General features: G+C 47.4%; 1 protein-coding gene across 1 annotated transcript in view; it reads right to left on the bottom strand.

The window, feature by feature from the left end:
* Positions 1-7,803: 7,803 nt before the first annotated feature.
* Positions 7,804-20,000, bottom strand: part of wdr36 (WD repeat domain 36) — a 34,875-nt gene continuing 22,678 nt past the window's right edge. The window contains exons 21-23 of the mRNA XM_063210299.1: positions 18,629-18,710; positions 18,065-18,252; positions 7,804-8,532 (exon numbers count right to left, since the gene is read on the bottom strand). Coding sequence (XP_063066369.1) covers positions 8,383-8,532; positions 18,065-18,252; positions 18,629-18,710 — 420 coding nt within the window. The 3' untranslated portion in view covers positions 7,804-8,382. The remainder of the gene's footprint in view (positions 8,533-18,064; positions 18,253-18,628; positions 18,711-20,000) is intronic.

Below are 20,000 nucleotides of genomic sequence, written 5' to 3'. Positions count from 1 at the left end.
CAGCAGCAAAAAATGACTTTACTTGGGCCATACTAGAAAATATTAGTTTATTACTTAGTAAACTTTCATAAAAAGATCAAATTTGGCAATAGGCAACCCAGTTTCAATTATCAGCATAGTTGCAGTACCTTTTTTGACCATTTCCTGCACAGTGTCCCTTTAATTCCTCTGTCACTGGAGGCAGCCATAGAGTAGGAGTAGGACAGGGCAGACCAGAAGGTCGTTTCATTGAAGACTTTAGTCTACTGCAGCACTGTATGTTTATGACAAATAAAAACTCTCAACTCAACTCAACTCAACTCAACTCAACTCGTGCTGTCCTGGCTCATAATCACACAGCACCTTAATTTCTCTCTCTCTCTCTGTCTCTGTCTCTGTCTCTGTCTCTCTCTCTCTCTCTCTCTGGGATGGTGGCCAAAGAGTAGGCCAGAGTAGAACAAAAATGTCAGACGTCATCCAACCAATCAAATTTTCAGAGATACAAAATGCTCTTAATTCTGCCTCCCTCTGCGTGGGATGGTGCCTGTAGAGGAGGACGGATTGGGCAAAACCAAAGTGGCCATTACACAGACACCCAGAACCATCAACCCAAATGTTCCCAATCACAAAATGTTAAAAAATTGTCACAACATTTTTCTCTCTCTCGGGGTGGCATAGGACAATAGCCACTGGCCCTTATGGATAATCCAACCATGGGCAGAAGAACACACTTGGCAGACATCAACCAACCAAATGTTCAGAATCATAAAGGACTCTCAACTCTGCTCTCTCTCTCTCTCTCCCTCTCTCTGGGCATGGGACTGGGCAGGTCAGAGCAGAAATGACAGGCGTCAACCAACCAACCAAAGGTTCCAAATCCCAAAATGCTTCTACACTAATTCTGTCCTCTCCTGTTGTGCTTACCAAATGTGTGCTAAATTCCCATGGGCATTGGGGACCCAGGTTCGAGTCCGGCCTGGGTCATTTCCCAGCCCCTCTTACCCATCTCTGTAGTGCAGGAATGGGAGGGGACAGAACACAGATGGCATCAACCAACCAATCAAATGTTCAGGATCCCAAAATGCTCTTCTAAGTCTGCCCTTTCCCTCCCTGGGGGCAGTGGTGGTGCAGTTTAGGACTCCCATGCTGCTTTGCACAATCGTTTCGATCTGAAAGACAGCATGGATTCTACTCCTCAGCGAGGACACCAGATCTGGGGTTCCAATCAGAGAGCTGGGAGGGGTGGAAAGACAGAGACTGCAGTTTGTTTTTGAACAGATACAACTGACACGATTGGGCTATGTACACCAAAAGGCTATGTACACCAAAAGACACATTCATAACGCCCCATAGACGGGTAATCATAAACCACACCTTTCCTACGAGCAATTGCGTAGGTAGCCTCCAAACTATCTCACTTGTGAGATCGTCTGGTGTTAACAAGTTCAGGGCAGCGGCAGGTGCCAAACAATCAGCCAACTGACCTCTGAAACTGAGGTGATCATATATATATTTTTTAAAATATATTTTTATGGGCTTTTATGCCTTTATTTCACAGGACAGTTGAAGATGGTGACAGGAAACGAATGGGACAGAGAGACAGGGGAGGATCGGGAAATGACCCCGGCCGGACTCGAACCGGGGTCCCCGAGGGTGGGCATGCAAGCCCAAATGTGGGGGGCTTAGTGCGCTGCGCCACAGCACCCCCGAAACTGAGGTGATCATGCGCTAGTTCACCACTTGGGGCTTGAACCTACCACTAAACACTCCAGTTCAGGAATGGGAGGCACTACTGAGCTAAAGGTCCAGACCCATAGCTCAGCCCCATTGGCTTCAGGAGGGAGGTTTACTAACGTTCAACGCCAAACTCTGCTAGTTGGTCTCCATTACACAGGCCTATTAATGCACACAAGCCTAGAATATGAAGAACTGACTACATCCCCATCGGCATGAAGCCAGAGTTACGGGTAAAATACTGTGGGGGATGTACCGTATTGTCTAGCAGTGTTCTGGGAGGAGATACTGGACTTACATTGTTGGATTTGAAATATGGTGTGCACTGTACACTGCTGGATTTGAAACATGGGTAACACTTTATAATAATGGATGCAAAAAAGCATTATAAAGACTTAATAAAGAATTAACTATTGATGAACAAAACATTAACAAATGTTTGTAAATTACTAGAAAATGTTAACAAATGTTTGTAAATGACTAGGAAATGTTATGTTAATATCTTATATTTATCAAACATTTACAAATTGCTTGTAAATGAATAAAATACCCTGTAAAATCTTGTATATATTATTTGTAGATATTTTATAAAGCATTAATAAAACTTAGTTAATGATAAAAACATTTGTTAATGTTTCGTTCATCATTAGTAAATTATTTACTAAGTCTTTACTAAGCAGACATTATTATAAAGTGTTACCGAAACATGGTTCACGTTGTCTGAGGTAAACTGGATCAGTTTCCTGATGCTGGCTGTGGCTGGTGGCGCACAGGGACAGAGAAAGCTCTCTCTCCCCCTGTGAAAATCTTCCGCGTGTTGTGTGAATCTCTCTCTCTCTCTCTCTCTCTCTCTCTCTCTCTCTCTCTCTCTCTGTGTGTGTGTGTGTGTGTGTGTGTGTGTGTGTGTGTGTGTGTGTGTGTGTGTGTGTGTGTGTGTGTGTGTGTGTGTGTGTGTGTGTGCCCTAATGGCAACATAAATCTACATTCATCCAGCAGTCGTGACAACAGCCATTTCAGGTGTAAATACCATGGCAGCAGCTACACACAGGAAATGCTACAGCACACAAATGTCTCCACACTCTTTGTGTGCGTGTGTGTGTGTGTGTGTGTGTGTGTGTGTGTGTGTGTGTGTGTGTGTGTGTGTGTGTGCGTGTGTGTGTGTGTGTGTGTGTGTGTGTGTGTGTGTGCGTGTGCACGCGCGCGTGTTTCCCCTCATAATACCCATGATAACAACGGGCCCATCACTGTTGTATTTGTGTGTGTGTGTTCCCATATGACAGAGATATAGCAGCAACTGTTGCTGTGTTGTTGTTAGTGTGTGCGTGTGTGTGTGTGAATGTGTAGTGAAGGCAGTACAATCTGAGGCAGTGTAAATCATGTGTATCAGTCCAGGGCCTCGTTTCCGAAAGGGCCTTTAGTACTACTTAACGCTACGTGCTACTTAGGTTCACACGTAACACCATCGTAGAGCTCACGGAGCGTTTCCCAAAGCCAACTTAGCAAAGAACCATCGCAGGTTGACACGTAACTCTAAGAGCAATCCACGAGTGGTCTAGAGTAGTCTTAACGCGCTAAGATTGATCGTAGCGGCATGGCACAGTGGAGACACCCACAGGATATGAAGGGAAAAGAAGAAACCTGCGCATAAGATTGCTGACGCGAGAGGCATGGCACAGTGGAGACACCCATAGGAAAAGAGGAAACTTGCGCTTCAAGTTGATGTTTTAAGACGGGAGTGTAGCCTAAATATCATGGCAGCACAGTTGACACTGCAACGAAAATAAGAAGGTAACATTAATTGTGGATGTGTAGGCCTATAAAATAAAAGTAAAAGTAATGTGTTTGGAAATATTTTACAGGTAGTAAAATAGTTCGACTGTGTTTGATAAACCTGGGCATAATTAAACTGTGATCGATCATAATTTGTGTGGGTGCTTCATGAACAAGAACAAGGCAAAATGAATAAGGGGCTTCGGCAACCAGAGACAAGAGTGTTGATGTCGGAAGGCCACTTCCGAAACTTTAGGTTTAGGCTATTTTATATTTTTTGAAGAAAAATGGTCAGCGAGTTGTTGCACCCTCTTTCATTTTCAAGTAGCCTAAGAAAGGGAAGGCGACGCCGAAAATACATGATAGTTGTAGGCGAAGGGTAAGCTATGACAAAAATTAAAAAGGCAGCGATGGGGATTCGTGTAGATTTTTTGTTTTAATAACAGCAGACTGCCGTGCAAAAATGTCCTCACAGTTGTGAAAGTCTTGAGCGCGCGGTACTTTGCGCACCGCTCACCACATGTTTCAAGCTCCTCTCCCTATTCCGACTCTAGTAGGCTAAGCAATAACAAAAAGGCAGCGAGGGGATGTATCAATGTTGATGGACATTGTTTTTCATAACAGCATGCTGAGGTGCTCCCGACAGTTGTCAAGCCTTGAACGCCTTGAGGTTGTAACTTTGTGCATCCCAATTTGAAACTCCAACTAGGCCAAGGCCTATTTGTCTTCTTAAATAGTAGCCAAGTGCACGCGCTTTATCTGGGTCTTAACGGCGTAGCTCATTATTACCGTCAGTTGGGAGTTTTGCATGATTTCATTGTGTGTGCATTTTATTTCATTTGCCAACAATAACTCCTGTCGACAGTTGCAAACTGCTACAAATGTAGTCCCACCCTTATAGAAAACAACTTTTGATACTGACACACGCCTTACATTTTGTAAATGGTTTAGCAGCAGATGACGGCGCAGTTCACTCCGAGTACACTTCAGCACCACATATGTGGACAGCGATCCTTAAGAGCGACGCTACGAATGATCTTAGAGGCTGTGCACGCGCGTTCATGTACGAGTGTCTTTGGGAAACAGTCGTAGGAAATCTAAGAACATTCGTAGGATCACTGGTTAACGACACACGTAAGGCTAAGAACCATCGTTATTGGGAAACAAGGCCCAGGACAGTAGACAGCAGTCGTTTCAGACGCACCGTAAATAATCCAGCAAGTACTGTACTCCACACGGCAGGCCACACACTGGAGAAACACACACACACACACACACACACACACACACACACACACACACACACACACACACACACACACACACACACACACACACACACACACACACACACAGGGACGAAGTACTCCACACAGGCCACACACTGAGATACACAGACACACACCATGAACTGAGGAGCGCCATCCCCCCCCTCCTCTCTCTCTCACACACACACACACAGGGAGGAAGGGGGAAAAGCAGGGATCAGAAGAGCTCTTTTCCAAAACGCTATATCCACCATTTTTGACTTTTTGCATTTTAATATTGGAATTGACTGTTAAGAAGTCCTATCATCTATATGTGAATTCTTGCCATTCAAATGTTTTGAGAACATACTTTTTAAACCTCTATCAAATGCATTTTGCAATGCAATTCAATGGAATGGCCAATACAAAAATGTCAATTTCCCAACATTCTATGAAATGGATATATCTCATTTTGGAAAAGAGCTCTTGTTGTTCTGGGCCCAGGGAAGGGGGATGCGTGGTGGTGGTGCAGAATTGGGTTCTCACTTTATTGTATGCATTTGTTGGGGGAGGCCCTTTCAGATTACTTCATCCAGGGGCCAGCCAAAGCCATCAGTGGCCATGCACATGCACGCACGCACAAGCGCACGCACACGCGCAGGCGCTCGCTTCTCCTGGGATGTGGTGGTACTGGTAGCGGTGCAGAAGTGTATGGATGTGGATTCCTCTGATTGCTGCTTGGATGGACACAGACTCCTCCAGGATTCTGCCCACGCAGGAGCCAGATTCATCACATACACAAGGGACCGGAGAGAGAGAGAGAGAGAGAGAGAAATGCATCCTCAGATGCATCAACTAGGCCACTGATAAAACGAAGAGCTGTGTGTGTGTGTGCTCCTCTGAAGCACCCTGATCACCCAATCAAACACTAGTGCACCTGTGCTTGTGTGTGTACTGTATGTGGTCCTCCTCCTCATGAGTCATTGTTGTGTTAAGGTGGTGTGGTTGCGTGAGTACTGTACGTGTGAGACCGTAAGACTACCTTGACTACCAATGGACTTTGGAAGTCAGGTACAAACAGCACACATGATACACACAAAAACCATAAACAGGTGTAGGTAGGGAGAGCTTGCAGCAGCAGCATGTGCCACCATCTGCTCCAGATTTGAGTTTTGCTGTATGTCAGGGGTGGGGAACCTTTTTCATCCAACGGGCCACTTCAAATTCATCCGAGGGCCGTAAAAGTCCTCAGAGGGCCGTACTATGAACACAAGTCAGAATTTCTCCCTGCACTTTAGGCCTATATTGAAGGCAGACACCTTTTAAACAAACACCACCTTCTCTAGGTCCCTTGAATATAACTTAATTGTATTGCAAATGTATTTTCTACAGTTCCTTTACAAAATATGTCATATTTTATGTGAAGCTGCACAACATAAAAATTATATCCGGGGCTGGATAAAACGGCCTCAGGGGCCGCAAACAGCCAGCGAGACATAAGTTCCCCACCCCTGCTGTATGTAAATTTGCGCTATCATACCAGGTCAGTTAATCTTTTTTTGGCTTTTTGACTTTATTTATGATAGTATAGTGCAGATGGTGACAGGAGGCGACTTGGGAGAGAGAGATAAGGAAGGGTTGGCAAAGGACCCTGGCCGGGAATCAAACCCGGGTCGGCCGCATAGCAAACGAGTGCCCTACCATATGCGCCACAGTAGGGCCTAGTTCATCAGTTTCTAGTACTATTTTCTATACTGAAAATAGGTGTCTGTAAATGCCATTGCTACCTCTATCATTTGATGCTGCTAGTCAGTGGTGACTCAGGCGGTAGAGGCTGTTCAGTAACCAGAAGGTTGCAGGTTCGAGCCCACTCTGCCTGACCCGATCGATGTGTTTTAAAGCCTCAGGAAGCTTTACCAGTGTTTAGAGTTAATTGGTTAATTCAGATGATTAGGTTAATAGCTAGTTTAGACAACCTTTTCATGATATGCTAATTTTGTGAGATATGAATATTGGGTTTTCATGAGCTGTATGCCAAAATCATCAATATTAAAACAATCCAAGACCTGAAATATTTCAGTTGGTGTGCAATGAATGTGAAACATATGAAAGTTTATTTTTTATCATTACATTATGGGGAAAAAATGAACTTTAACACAATATGCTAATTATTTGAGAAGGACCTGTTAGTGGATCGACTGAATACACACCCTGCTTAGATATTCCTTCTGTTTGTGCTCCCAATACAGGCGATTTCACTAATTACCTCATCAACCTGGCTTAAGTGTCAATTAGATCAGCTTGTTCATTATATTGGCTGGGGCAAATGTGTCACAGGGTTTGTCCACCTCTGTTTTAAGACAATGGGAAACCTGGATTCAAAAGCTACAATCCAGTGCCACATATTTCAAATTACCTGGTTTTACCTGTCCAATTGCCCTAATTGGAAAGGTAAAACTAGGTAGGTCATTTGGAATATGTGGCACTGGACTTCAGCTTTGGAACCAGGTTGCCCATCACTATCACCATTATTTTGCATTTTCATGGGCCTGATGGAACCAGTAGAATTCATCTAAATTTCAACATATTTTACACATAGTGATTTTACTGTGCATAGAAGATTTTTATCACACGGCTGAGGCAATATGTTTTTTATTGAGTAGCTTTATGCACCAAAATGTCCATTTCTATTCCAAGATGTTGACTATCACCATTATTTTCTATTTTCATGGGGCTGGTGGCCCCGGTAGACTTCGTCCAAATTTCAAAATATTTTACACAGTGTGTTTTTACTGGGAGTAGAACATTTTTACTATAGGGCCAAGGCAATATTTTTTCATAGGGGGCGTTTGATGGGCGTTTGTGTGTGTGTGCGTGTGAAAGTGTGTATTCGATCACAAGTTGCATGTGTTGGCCACTGTAGTAGCAGTGTGTGTGTGTGTGTGTGTCTGTGTATGTGTGTCTGTGTGTGTGTGTGTGTGTGTGTGTGTGTGTGTGTGTGTCTGTGTATGTGTGTCTGTGTGTGTGTGTGTGTGTACAGGTGTGAAGAAAATAAAGTCATTCTGACACAAGCTGATTAGCACTCCAAATTTATATTTCAATTTATATCAAACAAACATGGTTCAGTAATAAAAAATACTCAGATAAAAAACAAAAACAAAACATAAAGACTGCGAGCAAAAGAGTCTCTTGCAGTTACCATAATACCAGAACACAAGGAGCAGAGAGGAGGGGGCAGGGGGAGGAAGGTGGTGGTGGTGGTGTGTGTGTGTGTGTGTGTGTGTGTGTATGTGTATGTGTATGTGTATGTGTATGTGTGTGTGTGTGTGTGTGTGTGTGTGTGTGTGTGTGTGTGTGTGTGTTTATAGCGGGGCGCTCTTCATGTATTGCAGTAGGCAGAGGCTCTAGTTGAGTTGTGTCTGAGTGTGTGTGTGTGTGTGTGTGTGTGTGTGTGTGTGTGTGTGTGTGTGTGTGTGTGTGTGTGTGTGTGTGTGTGTGTGTTTATAGCGGGGCGCTCTTCATGTATTGCAGTAGGCAGAGGCACTGGTTGAGTTGTGTCTGAGTGTGTGTGTGTGTGTGTGTGTGTGTGTGTGTGTGTGTGTGTGTGTGTGTGTGTGTGTGTGTGTGTGTGTGTGTGTGTGTGTGTGTGTGTTTACAGTAGGGCGCTCTTCATGTATTGCAGTAGGCAGAGGCTCTGGTTGAGTTGTGTCTGAGTGTGTCCCCACATCTCCTCTAGTTGCTGGGACAGCAGACTGGCCTCCTGCATCAGGACCGGCTCCGAAGACACCAGGCGCACATGCAACTAGAACAACAAGACACACACACAATCGTGCACGCGCACGCACACGCACACACAGACGCATGTACACACACGCACGCACGCACACACGCACACAAAACATGATAAGACAATGTGAGATAGTGCTAGAGTGATTAATTGTGGGACAATTTGAGGTAGTAGCGCTAGGATAGAATGACATTATCAGGCATGACTTTTACCACTAAATAGCAACCACGACTGACACTTACTAAATACTTTGAGGTGTGACTCTTATGGCATGTACTGTCTATGTCTAATTGTCTATGTCCACACCTAAAGTCTATGTCTATGTGGGAAAGTAAGAAACATAATTTCAATTCTTTGTATGACCAGTGCATGTAAAGAAATTGACAATAAAACCGACTTGACTTGATCCTTTACTGAACACACATACACGCATGCACGCATGCACGCATGCAAGCACACAAGCACGCAAGCACGCACGCAATGCTGCAGTAATGAAATGCGAAGCGTGACTGATTTGGCATCCCCGTCCTGGAGTCCTGAGAGTGGCGTCTGGGGTCCTGCTCCCCACAGGACAGGCAGACAGCACCACCCGGTGGTGAAGTACAGCTAAAACACCCAGTTTCTACACTGAACTACAGTAATCTGGTTTCTGCTGCTGCAGTCACAGAGAGATGTCATACTGGAATGATTTCACACGCCACTCTGGAAGTGGTGTCACTGTGGGAATCATGGTTTTACCACGATCATATGCTCATATGCTTTTCACACAAACCCATCAATAAAATAAAATGAAATAAAATAATTTAATGGGAACTGTTGTTTGGAGTGAGGAGCTATGATCTATAGTTCTATATCGTTCCTCCTGACCGCCAGAGGCGGTGCTTACAGCACATGGATATCCATGCACGTCAGTGCAGGTCGAGTACTTAGTAACAACAAATTCACTTGTGACCTGGGTGACGTCACCCGGTGACCCCGGGATCGGGGTCAAAAGAGCAACGCACCCAGGAAATGTCCTCTTTTCATTTCTCGCGTATCATCGCAGGTCGCGAGTGCTGTGAAATGTAACGTTACTGGATTTTGGACTAGCGCCTGTCGGTTTCGTTACCCTCGGGATTGGGGCTGTGTTTTTACATCCCCCAAGAAACTGCGCTTTGGTCCCCTTCGTTTTCCTCAGATATCCCATGTTTGCGTAGAGGTAATGCGTTGCCTCATTGCCGAGTGTCCTCGCTCGGTTGGGCTAAGCTACCTGTTGTATCCCTCGCCCCGACGCGGTGTTCACGCCGCTGATGGCTTCCACCGGCATTTCATTTGGAGGTAAGCCGTGTTGTTAATATCTTATTTCTGTCGCCGCTTGGTTCCAACTTTCCAGCGGTGTTTCCCGCCGCTGTTTTGTTTGGTAAGCGGTTGTGGTTAACGTCGCCTCTCTGTTGGCTGACTGAACTGCTTGTTAGACCATGGCGTTTGCGTGGTGTTGGTGCGCCGCTATCGTTTGCTTAATTCAGATTTCATTGATTCTCGCTTTGTTTCCAGTGTTCCCCCGCTGGTTTTGTTTGATAAGCGGTTATGGCGCACGACGACTCCTCAGTTTATAGTTCGATCCTTTCTCAACTATTTAAACTGTTGCAACGTTGCTAACTTATTGGTAATACGCTAGTGTACTTGCGCCTTCAGCCTGTGCCTGTCCACGGGCTGGCTTGCGTTGGCGCGTTCTGTTAAGTTCTAGTATTGCCGTTACTTACGTGCTCGTTTGACATTACGGCTTCCTTGTCTGCGTGGCGGTGGTTCATCTACAATTTGCATTGCCCCGGTGTTCTCGCCAAAGGGCCCTCGCACCGCTACTTGCCAGCTCCATCGTTTACATGGTTAGTCTGCACTTGACGCTAGTGTTCTCCCTACTGGGCCACGCACCGTTCTATTATTCTGTTACCATGTGTAGTATTATGGTATTATTATATTCTGCCAACTGCCTGTGTAATCCCTCAGTTGTCGCCTGGTCGTTTGTTTGCTTGTCTCCTCATTGGGGTGCCCCTGTGATGTATATTTGCCATGCACCTGCATTGCTGTGCATTTCGTACAGCCTAGTGATATTGGCTGTGGTTATGTTACCTACTGTGAGTCGCTTTGGTTGGACAGCGCCTGCCCAGTGCCAACTGCAATGTGCAGTTTGTGTCATTGCTTGCTTGTCAGCTTGGTGTCTTCACCTCACTGCTGACTTCATTATTGACAGCCATTGGGGTGCCCTCGCCTCCTGGGTTGTGTCTTTGCAGTGCTTACATTACATTACATTGCATTTCATTACATTACATTTGCAGTGCTTACTTGTCAGCGCGGTGTCCTCGCCTACCTGCTGACTTCCTTACTGTCCGCCATCGGGATGCCCTCGCCCCTGGTGTATATTTTGCGTTGTGTGCTCACACGCATGTGTTTTGGCTGCCATTGGGGTGCCCTCGCCCCCTGGGTTGTGTATTTGCAGTGCTTACTTGTCAGTGCGGTGTCCTCGCCTACCTGCTGACTTCCTTACTGACCACCATTGGGATGCCCTCACCCCTGGTGTATATTTTGCATTGTCGCCGCAGGGTGGACGTGGTGTTGGCTGTTTGGAGTGTTGGACGTTCTACCTCCCCTCCTCTAGCCTCCTGCTCGGAGGGCACAGGGTGGCAGTGTTCTCGCTTGCACACCGCATGCCGGCGACGTAGCCGGTTTCTGTTGCCGCCATGCCGGTTGCCTGCCGCCGATACCGGCGGCATGCCCTGTTTCAGGATGTACCTGGTACAGCGCTGCTGCGTTACCTCTGTTCCCAGTCTGGTGACTGTTTTGTTTGGCCATGGGTGATCTCGCCTGGGGCTGGGACTACTTGTGCATGCCGATGGCGTTTCCGCCACGAGGGCTGCTTCTACCGTGTGTGCATGATTACACCCTGTCCGATGTGTTCAACTTTGTTCATCGTCTGAGGTCTGCTCCACAACGCCCCTTTGGGTTTGTGTGGCCATGGGTGATCTCGCCTGAGGCTAGAACTACTTGTGAATCCCGCTGGTGCTCCCACCACTGCGGCTATTTCTGTTTTATGTGGATGGTTCAGTCACGCCTTCTGTTCTGAACACTCCTCCGGGATCTTCAGACCTTTGCACGTGGCCTCCCTGAGTTGTTTTCTGGCCATGGGTGTTTTCCGCCCTGTAGGCTGCTCCACTACCGTCGACGCATGCGCTACTGCGCCTGCTATGGTGTGTTGATGGGGTCCAGACATCCTGCCGTTCTTCTGTGCGCATGGGTTACACAGTGACACTACATGCTTGCACAATTTGCGCCCTTGCGTGGCTGTACGGCGTGAGTGTTCCCGCTCGTCCGCTGTTCCCTACCTCTCTCCGTTGTCTTACGGCTATTGTCCACCGTCCTTCTGTGTCAAGGGCACCCGCGCCGTCATGGCTGCTGCCGCTGTTGGAGTGACTTCGCTCCAGATCATGCTGTGTAGCTTGCTACTCTTTACCATGTTGGCCGTGGGCGGTCCCGCCTGTCGGCTCCTTGAGTGTGCCGTTGGTGTCTACGCCTCTACGGCTGCTGCTGCTGTGTGGGAGTGGTTCCGCTCCGTTCCCTATTTTTTGCTTGTCTGCATTATCATTGGACTGTTATGCGTCATCCTCTGGGGCCCGTTTGGCCGTGTGCGGCTTCACCGTGGGCTGATTGTGGTTGCCGTTGGTGCCCTCGCCACTTCGGCTGCGGCTGCTGTATGCGAGTGATTCCGCTCTGCCTCCTATTGTCCGCTTTTGCCCACTGCCCTATGGCTGGCGCATCGTCCTTCGGACCTTGCAGGGCCTTTGGCCGTTTCGCCCCTTGGCCCTCTGGAGGTCCACTGTGGCTGATGCCACTGTTTGTGAGCGTTCCTGCCCCGAAGCAGTTGTCTGCTTTCTTTGTCTTCAGCCTGCTGCTTGTTGTCCTCCGTAGGCCCTTGGTGACTTCGCCATGGCCTCGCTGGGGGGTGCCCTTGGTGCCTACACCACTGCGGCTACGGCATGTATGTGGGAGTGGTCCCGCTCCATATTCTGTTGCCTTACATGTTTCCCTGTTTCATGGGATCGCTTTCCCCAGGGGTGATGATGGTGCCACTGCAGCTTCTGTTGCTGTATGTGGGCGGCCCTGCTGCATGTTTTGCCTTTTTCTGACGACTGTTCCTCGTCGTCTCGCTAAGCTCGCCTCGTGGGTGATCTCTCCTCGCTGTTTCCAAGCGCCGGTGGGTGACTGCGCCCCTACGGCTGCTACTACGGTGTATGGATGGTTAGGCCCCATGTTTTGCTATCGGCTGCAGGGGCATGATGGTTCGCTTATCGCGGGCGAGTGCGCCCTGTGTCGTCTCGTGCCTTCTCTGGGCCTGGCTTGTTGCCATTCCCACCTGGCCTGTTGCACATTTCTATTGCAGTGGCTGCACCTGCTGCTTGGCAGCACGTGCCACCCTGCCCTCTCTCCTGGTGTGTCTACCCAGGGGATTGCATACTCTCTGCCAGGGCTTCGGAGAGCCTGGCTGTCTTCGTCGGGCGGACGGCCCTCTCCCTCTGTACCGACGCCCCCCTACAGGGCTCTGTGTGTGTTGTGGCTGACCGTCTACGTATGTGGCTGACCGTATGCGCTTTGCGCACAGGTTTGACCGGTTTGATCAGACTTTGGCCGGCATACTGGAGGCCTCCACCTATGGCCTTGACTCCTTCCCGGGTATTGGCCCGGTTCTGGACGCTCTACTTGCCTCACCAGTTCAGGTATTGAGCCTGGGGGCACGCTGCCCCGGCTGCAATGTCACGTCGCAGATGAGTTCGTCTGCGGGAGTTGTGATGCAACGTTGCGTGCAAGGTCTTGAGCCTGGGGGCACACTGCCCCGGCCTCACTGTCACGGCGCGGATGTGTTCGTCTGCGGGAGTTGTGATGCCACATTGCGTGCGGCACGCCAGGGTGCTCAGTGCCCCATGTCTTGTTGGCCGTCTCTCGGCCACCCTGGGCCATTGTGGCCTGGCCGCAATGTCACGTCGCGGATGTGTTCATCTGCGGGAGTTGTGATGCAACATTGCGTGAGGCACGCATGGGTGCTCGGTGCCCCATGTCTTGTTGGCCGTCTCTCGGCCACCCTGGGCCGTTGTGACCGACCCGCCTGCCCGGGCCTGCCTCTTGACTCTTGGTTGCAGGCCTATGTGTCCGGAGTACTGGCCAAGGTTCTGCCGAACCGGATCACGGCACAGTGGTTGCTGTGGCTTGCGCAGCACCCCTGTCTGAGCCATGCTGGGAGGCCCTCTGCTTGCTGCTAGCGATCCCTGGACGCCCCTTTGGTCCGTCCACTTGCTGCACTGTGGCGTAGCCTTCTGGATGCTGCGGTTCCTTACATGTGGTTTTATTCCACTTCAGTTGCCGTTCCCGTCATGGCGCGGGCTTTGCCCCGTTCTCGACTTGCGGCCTCCTGGACCGCCGTCTCGAGGTCTCCTGCTGCTGGCATCCTACGTGCCGGCATTGGACGCGCTCCTTCCTGACGCTATACTCCTTCCGGGTGTTGGTGTGTGTGTGTGCCGACCCCGGCATCCTGCGTCGTTTCCCTCGGCCTCCGCTTGCTGTGGCCTCTTGAGGTATGGGTACATGGTCTTGCCTACGCCATGTCCCAATGCCGCAGACTGTTCTGCCTTGTCTCCAGCTGCTTACTCTGCCTTTGTCCGTGGTAGTGACACTCGCCTTGCGAACATCGTCCAGGTCTCTGTTGCTGACCTTCTTTTCCTGTGTTCCGCCTCATCCATGGCGGCTGGACCCGGAGGTGGTACCGGGCCGTCTGGTACGGCTACAGGGTGGTGCGGATGAACCTTTTGCTTCCCCGCCAGGTTGGCGCTGCCCCTGTGGTTCTCACTTTGGCAGCCCGTGGGCCCTTTAGACCAGGTTGCACTGGCTCGCATGTGGCCTATGGTACGTGTGGAGGCGTATGCGGCGCGGCCTCCTGGGCATCCGGCTGCGCCTTCACCAGGTTTTATTGTCTTGATGTCGTCCCTCATTATCCTGTGGCGACTGCGGTGGCTTCAAGTCCGTCTCAGTAGCACTGACGACGGTTAGGCACTCCTCATGACTTTGTTGGTATTGGTCATCCATGTGCTGTAAGCACCGCCTCTGGCGGTCAGGAGGAACGATATAGAACGAAGGTTATGTATATAACCACGGTTCTATGAGTTCCGGATGACCGCCAGAGCTTGGCTGTCACTCGGAGTGTACACGAGAAATTTTGCCAAGAGGACATTTCCTGGGTGCGTTGCTCTTTTGACCCCGATCCCGGGGTCACCGGGTGACGTCACCCAGGTCACAAGTGAATTTGTTGTTACTAAGTACTCGACCTGCACTGACGTGCATGGATATCCATGTGCTGTAAGCACCGCCTCTGGCGGTCATCCGGAACTCATAGAACCGTGGTTATATACATAACCTTCGTTCTTTCCTAGATAAGTGGTCTATTTTTTTTTTTCAATTCAATTTAAACTATTCATATACTAGACCAGGGGTTCCCAAACTTAACCATGCCGAGGCCCCACATGTAGCGGTAGATTCCAGCTGATACGAGCCGTGCCACACTATTTTTTTGTGCACCCGGTTTCACTACTATAGAAAGCATAATACATATATACACATTGTGAAGAATAAAATAATTCCATTGGGATTGTTAAGCTTACTATTTTTGGTTTATTTTGGCTAAATAATAATAATTTATGAAATTATTGAGTTTATTTCGCATTATTTTCCCTGCCAACCTGCTGTGGCCCCCTAGCATCCCCTTGCAGCCCCCCAGGGGTTCCCGGCCCCCACTTTGAAAATCACTGTACTAGACCAAACAAAGAACTCCAGCACTCCTCTTTCCTAAGGTTTCTCCTTTATTTTGAGACCCATCTCTTGCCCTCTCCCAATATTCTCATTACACAGCCCATGGTACCTATGCTGTCATGTAAGCAGTTAGAGCGTCAGACTTGTATCCCAAAGGTTGCTGGTTTGACTCCCGACTCGCCAGGTTGGTGGGGGGAGTAATTAACCAGTGCTCTCCCATCCTCTTCCATGACTGAGGTACCCTGAGCATAGTACCGCCACATTGCTCCCTTGGGGCGCCATTGGGGGCTGCCCCCTTGCACGGGTGAGGCATAAATGCAATTTTGTTGTGTGCACTGTGCAGTGCTGTGGAGTGCTGGGTCACAATGACGATGGGAGTTGGAGTTTCCCAGTTGGGCTTTCGCTTTCGTATTCTCCTGCAAATTAGTAACTTTAGCCCAATGCGCACTACATACCTACATTTTAAAAATTAACATTTGTTCTGACACACCACAACATCCTCCTGGATTTTGATAGTCAAATGTTCACAGGAGCAGTGTGGTCCAGCAATATGACTGTATCTACTGCCCTCTGCTGTTCCATTGTGTCATTGCAGGTCATTTTGGGGGGTATTTCACTACATATCTAACGGAAGGTCATCCATGTCTCACATGCTGAAACCACACAATGAGACAACACATGACCGACTAAAAACATCAAAGAGACCAATCTAAAAGTACATAACCCCCAGATTAACATTAAGGTCAACAAGCATCAGTCACAGTTGAATATATGGATAGCACAGAAACTGAACTGAACTGTTCTGATGCAATACAGCACAAAATAGTGCCATAAAAGACTTTTACAAACTGTCAATCAAACGTAAAATGACACAGGAAGGATCTATTGCATGCTTTTTTGTGGGTCTGGACGAGGTACAGTGAAGATGTCTTACCTTGTGAAACAGAGCCAGGTCGGCCTGGGCAAGGTTTAGTAAAGCTGGGACTCAAACTACACGACTTTAAAATCGTATTAGATTTAGATGTCGCGTTGCACCGCACACAGAGAGAATCGAAACCGCTGATCTCATCTCTGACCAAAAAACACTAAAACAATATCTAGGGTGACCAGACGTCCGGTTTTCCCCGGACATGTCCTACTTTTGAGACCTAAAAAAAAGTCCGGGGGGAATTTCAGAAATGTCCGGGATTTTATTGGACTGCCTGAAATATAGACCTAATTCATCTGCACTGTAATTTTCACTCCGTTCCATTTGACTCCACTCCAGGTTTCTCTCTACCGTTCACAAATTAGTCACGCCCTTCTCATCAAATCTAGCCACTTCGCACCATGTGTCCGAAAGAAGTAGCCTAGGGGACTAGCCAGTGCGCCCTATGTTTACAAGCGAAAGCGCATCTGTCCGCCGGTTTGACGGACTGCAATGCCGATAGAAACGCAAATGCACGTTCGCGGTGGAGTTGAAAAGAAAATTTCCCACGAGTGAAGCCATGAAGGTAATCTAACACAGGAGTATGCCTAGTAACACCACCAAATCCATCATTTAGGGAGGTACACTTTTTGTTACACCTTGTCATTTCCAAGTTATTTGCAAAAGCAATTTCTCGGAGCTAGAAGGACTCATTCCTGAGTTAAGAAATTAAGCTTCTTCTTCATCAGCTTCTTCTTCTGTCTATTGCCTTTGCAGTTATTGATAACGCTGTATGGGTTATCTTATTAATGGTAGGTAAAACTCCAGTTCCTCTCTTAATGGCTGCAGTGCCCATTGCTAATCTGTGAGCACCATCTAAATAGGCCTAATGGATGACAGTGGAGGGGTAAATTGTGAGGTGTCTTATAAATATAGCCTAATGCCTAAGCCTAAAGCCATATGTAGCCTAATAGAACTTCATTATCAATTCAGTTGAAAACCACAAATGTTGTGTTTTTTATATTTAGTTTCCAATGTTATATAGCCTAATGCTGTTCATCTTTATGGGGAATGGCTGAGATGGGCCTACATGATGGTGAATCTATGTTTAAAAACCTAATGCAGAAATTAGAATAGGCCTATGAAATTGAACTGCATTGTTATGCTGTTAAGCTACTCCAATATAGGTGTTAGGCCTACTATCTAGGATTGTAACAAAGGCACACTCTGCATCATATGATCACACAAATTATGTGATAGGCCTATAGGCGTAACTGAAGAGATTTTAATTGTCATTTATGGTAGACAAATGAATGTGCATGCCAAAAAGTTCGAGTGGCTTTTAAACAAATGACCATTTTGGATGCGTTGATACTTTATAGGCCTACTATCATACCTCATACCCATATATACTTTCATACCTGTAGATACACAGATACACCGATGACATACACAGATTTACCCCCCCCCCCCCCCCCCCCCCCCCCCAAAAAGTGTCCTCCTTTTTACAAATCCAAATCTGGTCACCCTAACAATACCCAAAGTTCAATATCGAGTTGAACATATCAGATAGTGTTTGTGGGGTTTTCAGCTGAGAATCGGGCCCATAGTTTTGTCGTTTGAGCCCGCCTTAAAAGATCCAGGTGCAGTAAAGATATCTTTTTTTCATCTTTTTCGACTTTATTTGATAGGACAGTGTGAGAGGTGGACAGGAAGCGACGGGGAGGGGTCGGCAAAGGACCCGGGTCAGCCGCATGGCAGGCGAGTGCCCTACCGGTTGGCCACGGCAGGGCCACAGTAAAGATGTCTCACCTTGAGGAAGAGGGCCAGGTAGGCCTGTGCCAGGTCGAAGTCCCGGCGTGACTCCAGCATGGAGCTGATGAGACGCAGGAAGGCCCGGAGGACGTCCGTGTGGCCCCCCATGTCGGGGGCCAGGCTCCGCAGCTCCGCATCGATACCAGAGGGGCCCATCTCCTTCAGCAGCTGCAGAGGCCCTTCGTCTGGACAGGGAGAAGAGGTTTAAGTCAAAGATTACACTACATTACATTGATTACATTCCTTCAATTCCATTGGAATAGAGTGGAATAAAGTGAAAAAACACATTTTCTTCATGTCTGTCTGCAATTAAAGTAAAGACATTTAAATCTATGGTTATCTCTACAGTATTTAAACCAGAGACAGTTAAAATGAATACTTGGTTAAACTATAGAATCAAAGCAAAACACTGGTGCTTTGATTCTACATCTGCACTCCATTGTAGAATCTTTGCTGGTACGGTACCAGACAGTGTTGAAGGACAAAAGACTGTAACATCGGTGAAAGACAAGATATTTGTTGAGATAATGAATGAGGGAAAAGGTCAGCAAAATGGCTTACAGTTTTTGCTCTCCAATGACTCCTCCAACTGCACATAGAATGGTGACTTCTGGGCCAGAATTCCCAAATTGAAGACCTTGGACTGTGAAAAGAAGAAAAACACTACATTATAACAATATTATACCAATCAAAAGGCAGTGTCTAATTTCTATGGCAACAGATGCTAAAGGCAAATACGGAAGTGAATGATATTATTCACTTACTCTTCCCTCTGTCCCACTGCTTCTTCTGTGTGTGTGTGTGTGTGTGTGTGTGTGTGTGTGTGTGTGTGTGTGTGGTGTTGTGTGCGTCTCACCTGGGGACCATTCCATCAATGGCATTAATCCCAAATCAGAGTTCAAGTCGGTAAACTGCGCTATTTTTAGACACAGATCCGTTCTTGCTAACCTGAAACTCTGCTGAGTTGCCACGGTAATTTATGCTCCAACTCTAACCTGGTAGCTCCCAGGTTAAACACCAGGCTAAATGAATCAGTGATGCAAAGAAAATGAACCTGTAGGAAACAATGTCACAATGGGCACGTTCCGCTTAATTCCCGTCATCATTTTACGAGATCAAAGCGAACCAGTCACTCGATTTTAATAGTCTATGATGTGCCAGTAAAAACTACAATAGTTACCATTGTCTTTCATTTTGGGGGATTTCTAATAATCAGCACATATTTAAAAACTTTTATAGTGTTGATTTACTAATATGATATTGAACAATTCCTTCCACGTAAACGAAGACGTGAGTGGCCCAGTGGACAGGTGCGGTGCTTAATATATGGTCGCCCCGTGTTCAAGTCTTGTATGGCGACAGGCAGTGGCGGAGCACTGGTATTGTGGCAGGGGGGGCGAGAGATGTTTCAGAGGCCCCTTTCCTTACTATTTGGAGGGTGCGTTTTGGCTATCCAAAAGGCACCTTTGGAGTCTCCAAATGGTACTTTTTGGAGACTTGGGAAAAACGCATGTGCATATCCACACATAATTGTCTTGGGAAAGGTCATACATGGCTGTAACAAGATCCCCTTTGACACACAGCTTCAGTGGACTTGGGAGTATGTCTCAAATGTGTTTCTAAGGTCAAATGTATCAGCTAAACTGATGAAATGTGTACTATCCTGGGATTTTCAAAACCGGATTTCAGAAAAGAAGATGTTCCAACCCCTGTAAGTCCTTGGCAGTGCATCACAAAATCTTCCTGACTCTTCATATGGATTCTACAGAGTCTCTTCTTTAAAATGGTACCAGCCACTTCTTGATAGGTCAAAGTATGCAGACACAAGAGCCATTTAAGTAGGCGTTGTGCAAAACCTCAAAAAACTCAAAAATAGCCCCGAAGCTTAAGAGGTTAATATTCGATTACAGTAGTTCTATCTAGCTTAACACAA

Source organism: Engraulis encrasicolus, chromosome 11 (assembly GCF_034702125.1).
Source record: "Engraulis encrasicolus isolate BLACKSEA-1 chromosome 11, IST_EnEncr_1.0, whole genome shotgun sequence".
NCBI lineage: Eukaryota > Metazoa > Chordata > Actinopteri > Clupeiformes > Engraulidae > Engraulis > Engraulis encrasicolus.
Note: the sequence above shows the minus strand (reverse complement) of the source record. Positions and strands in the feature narration are given on the sequence as shown.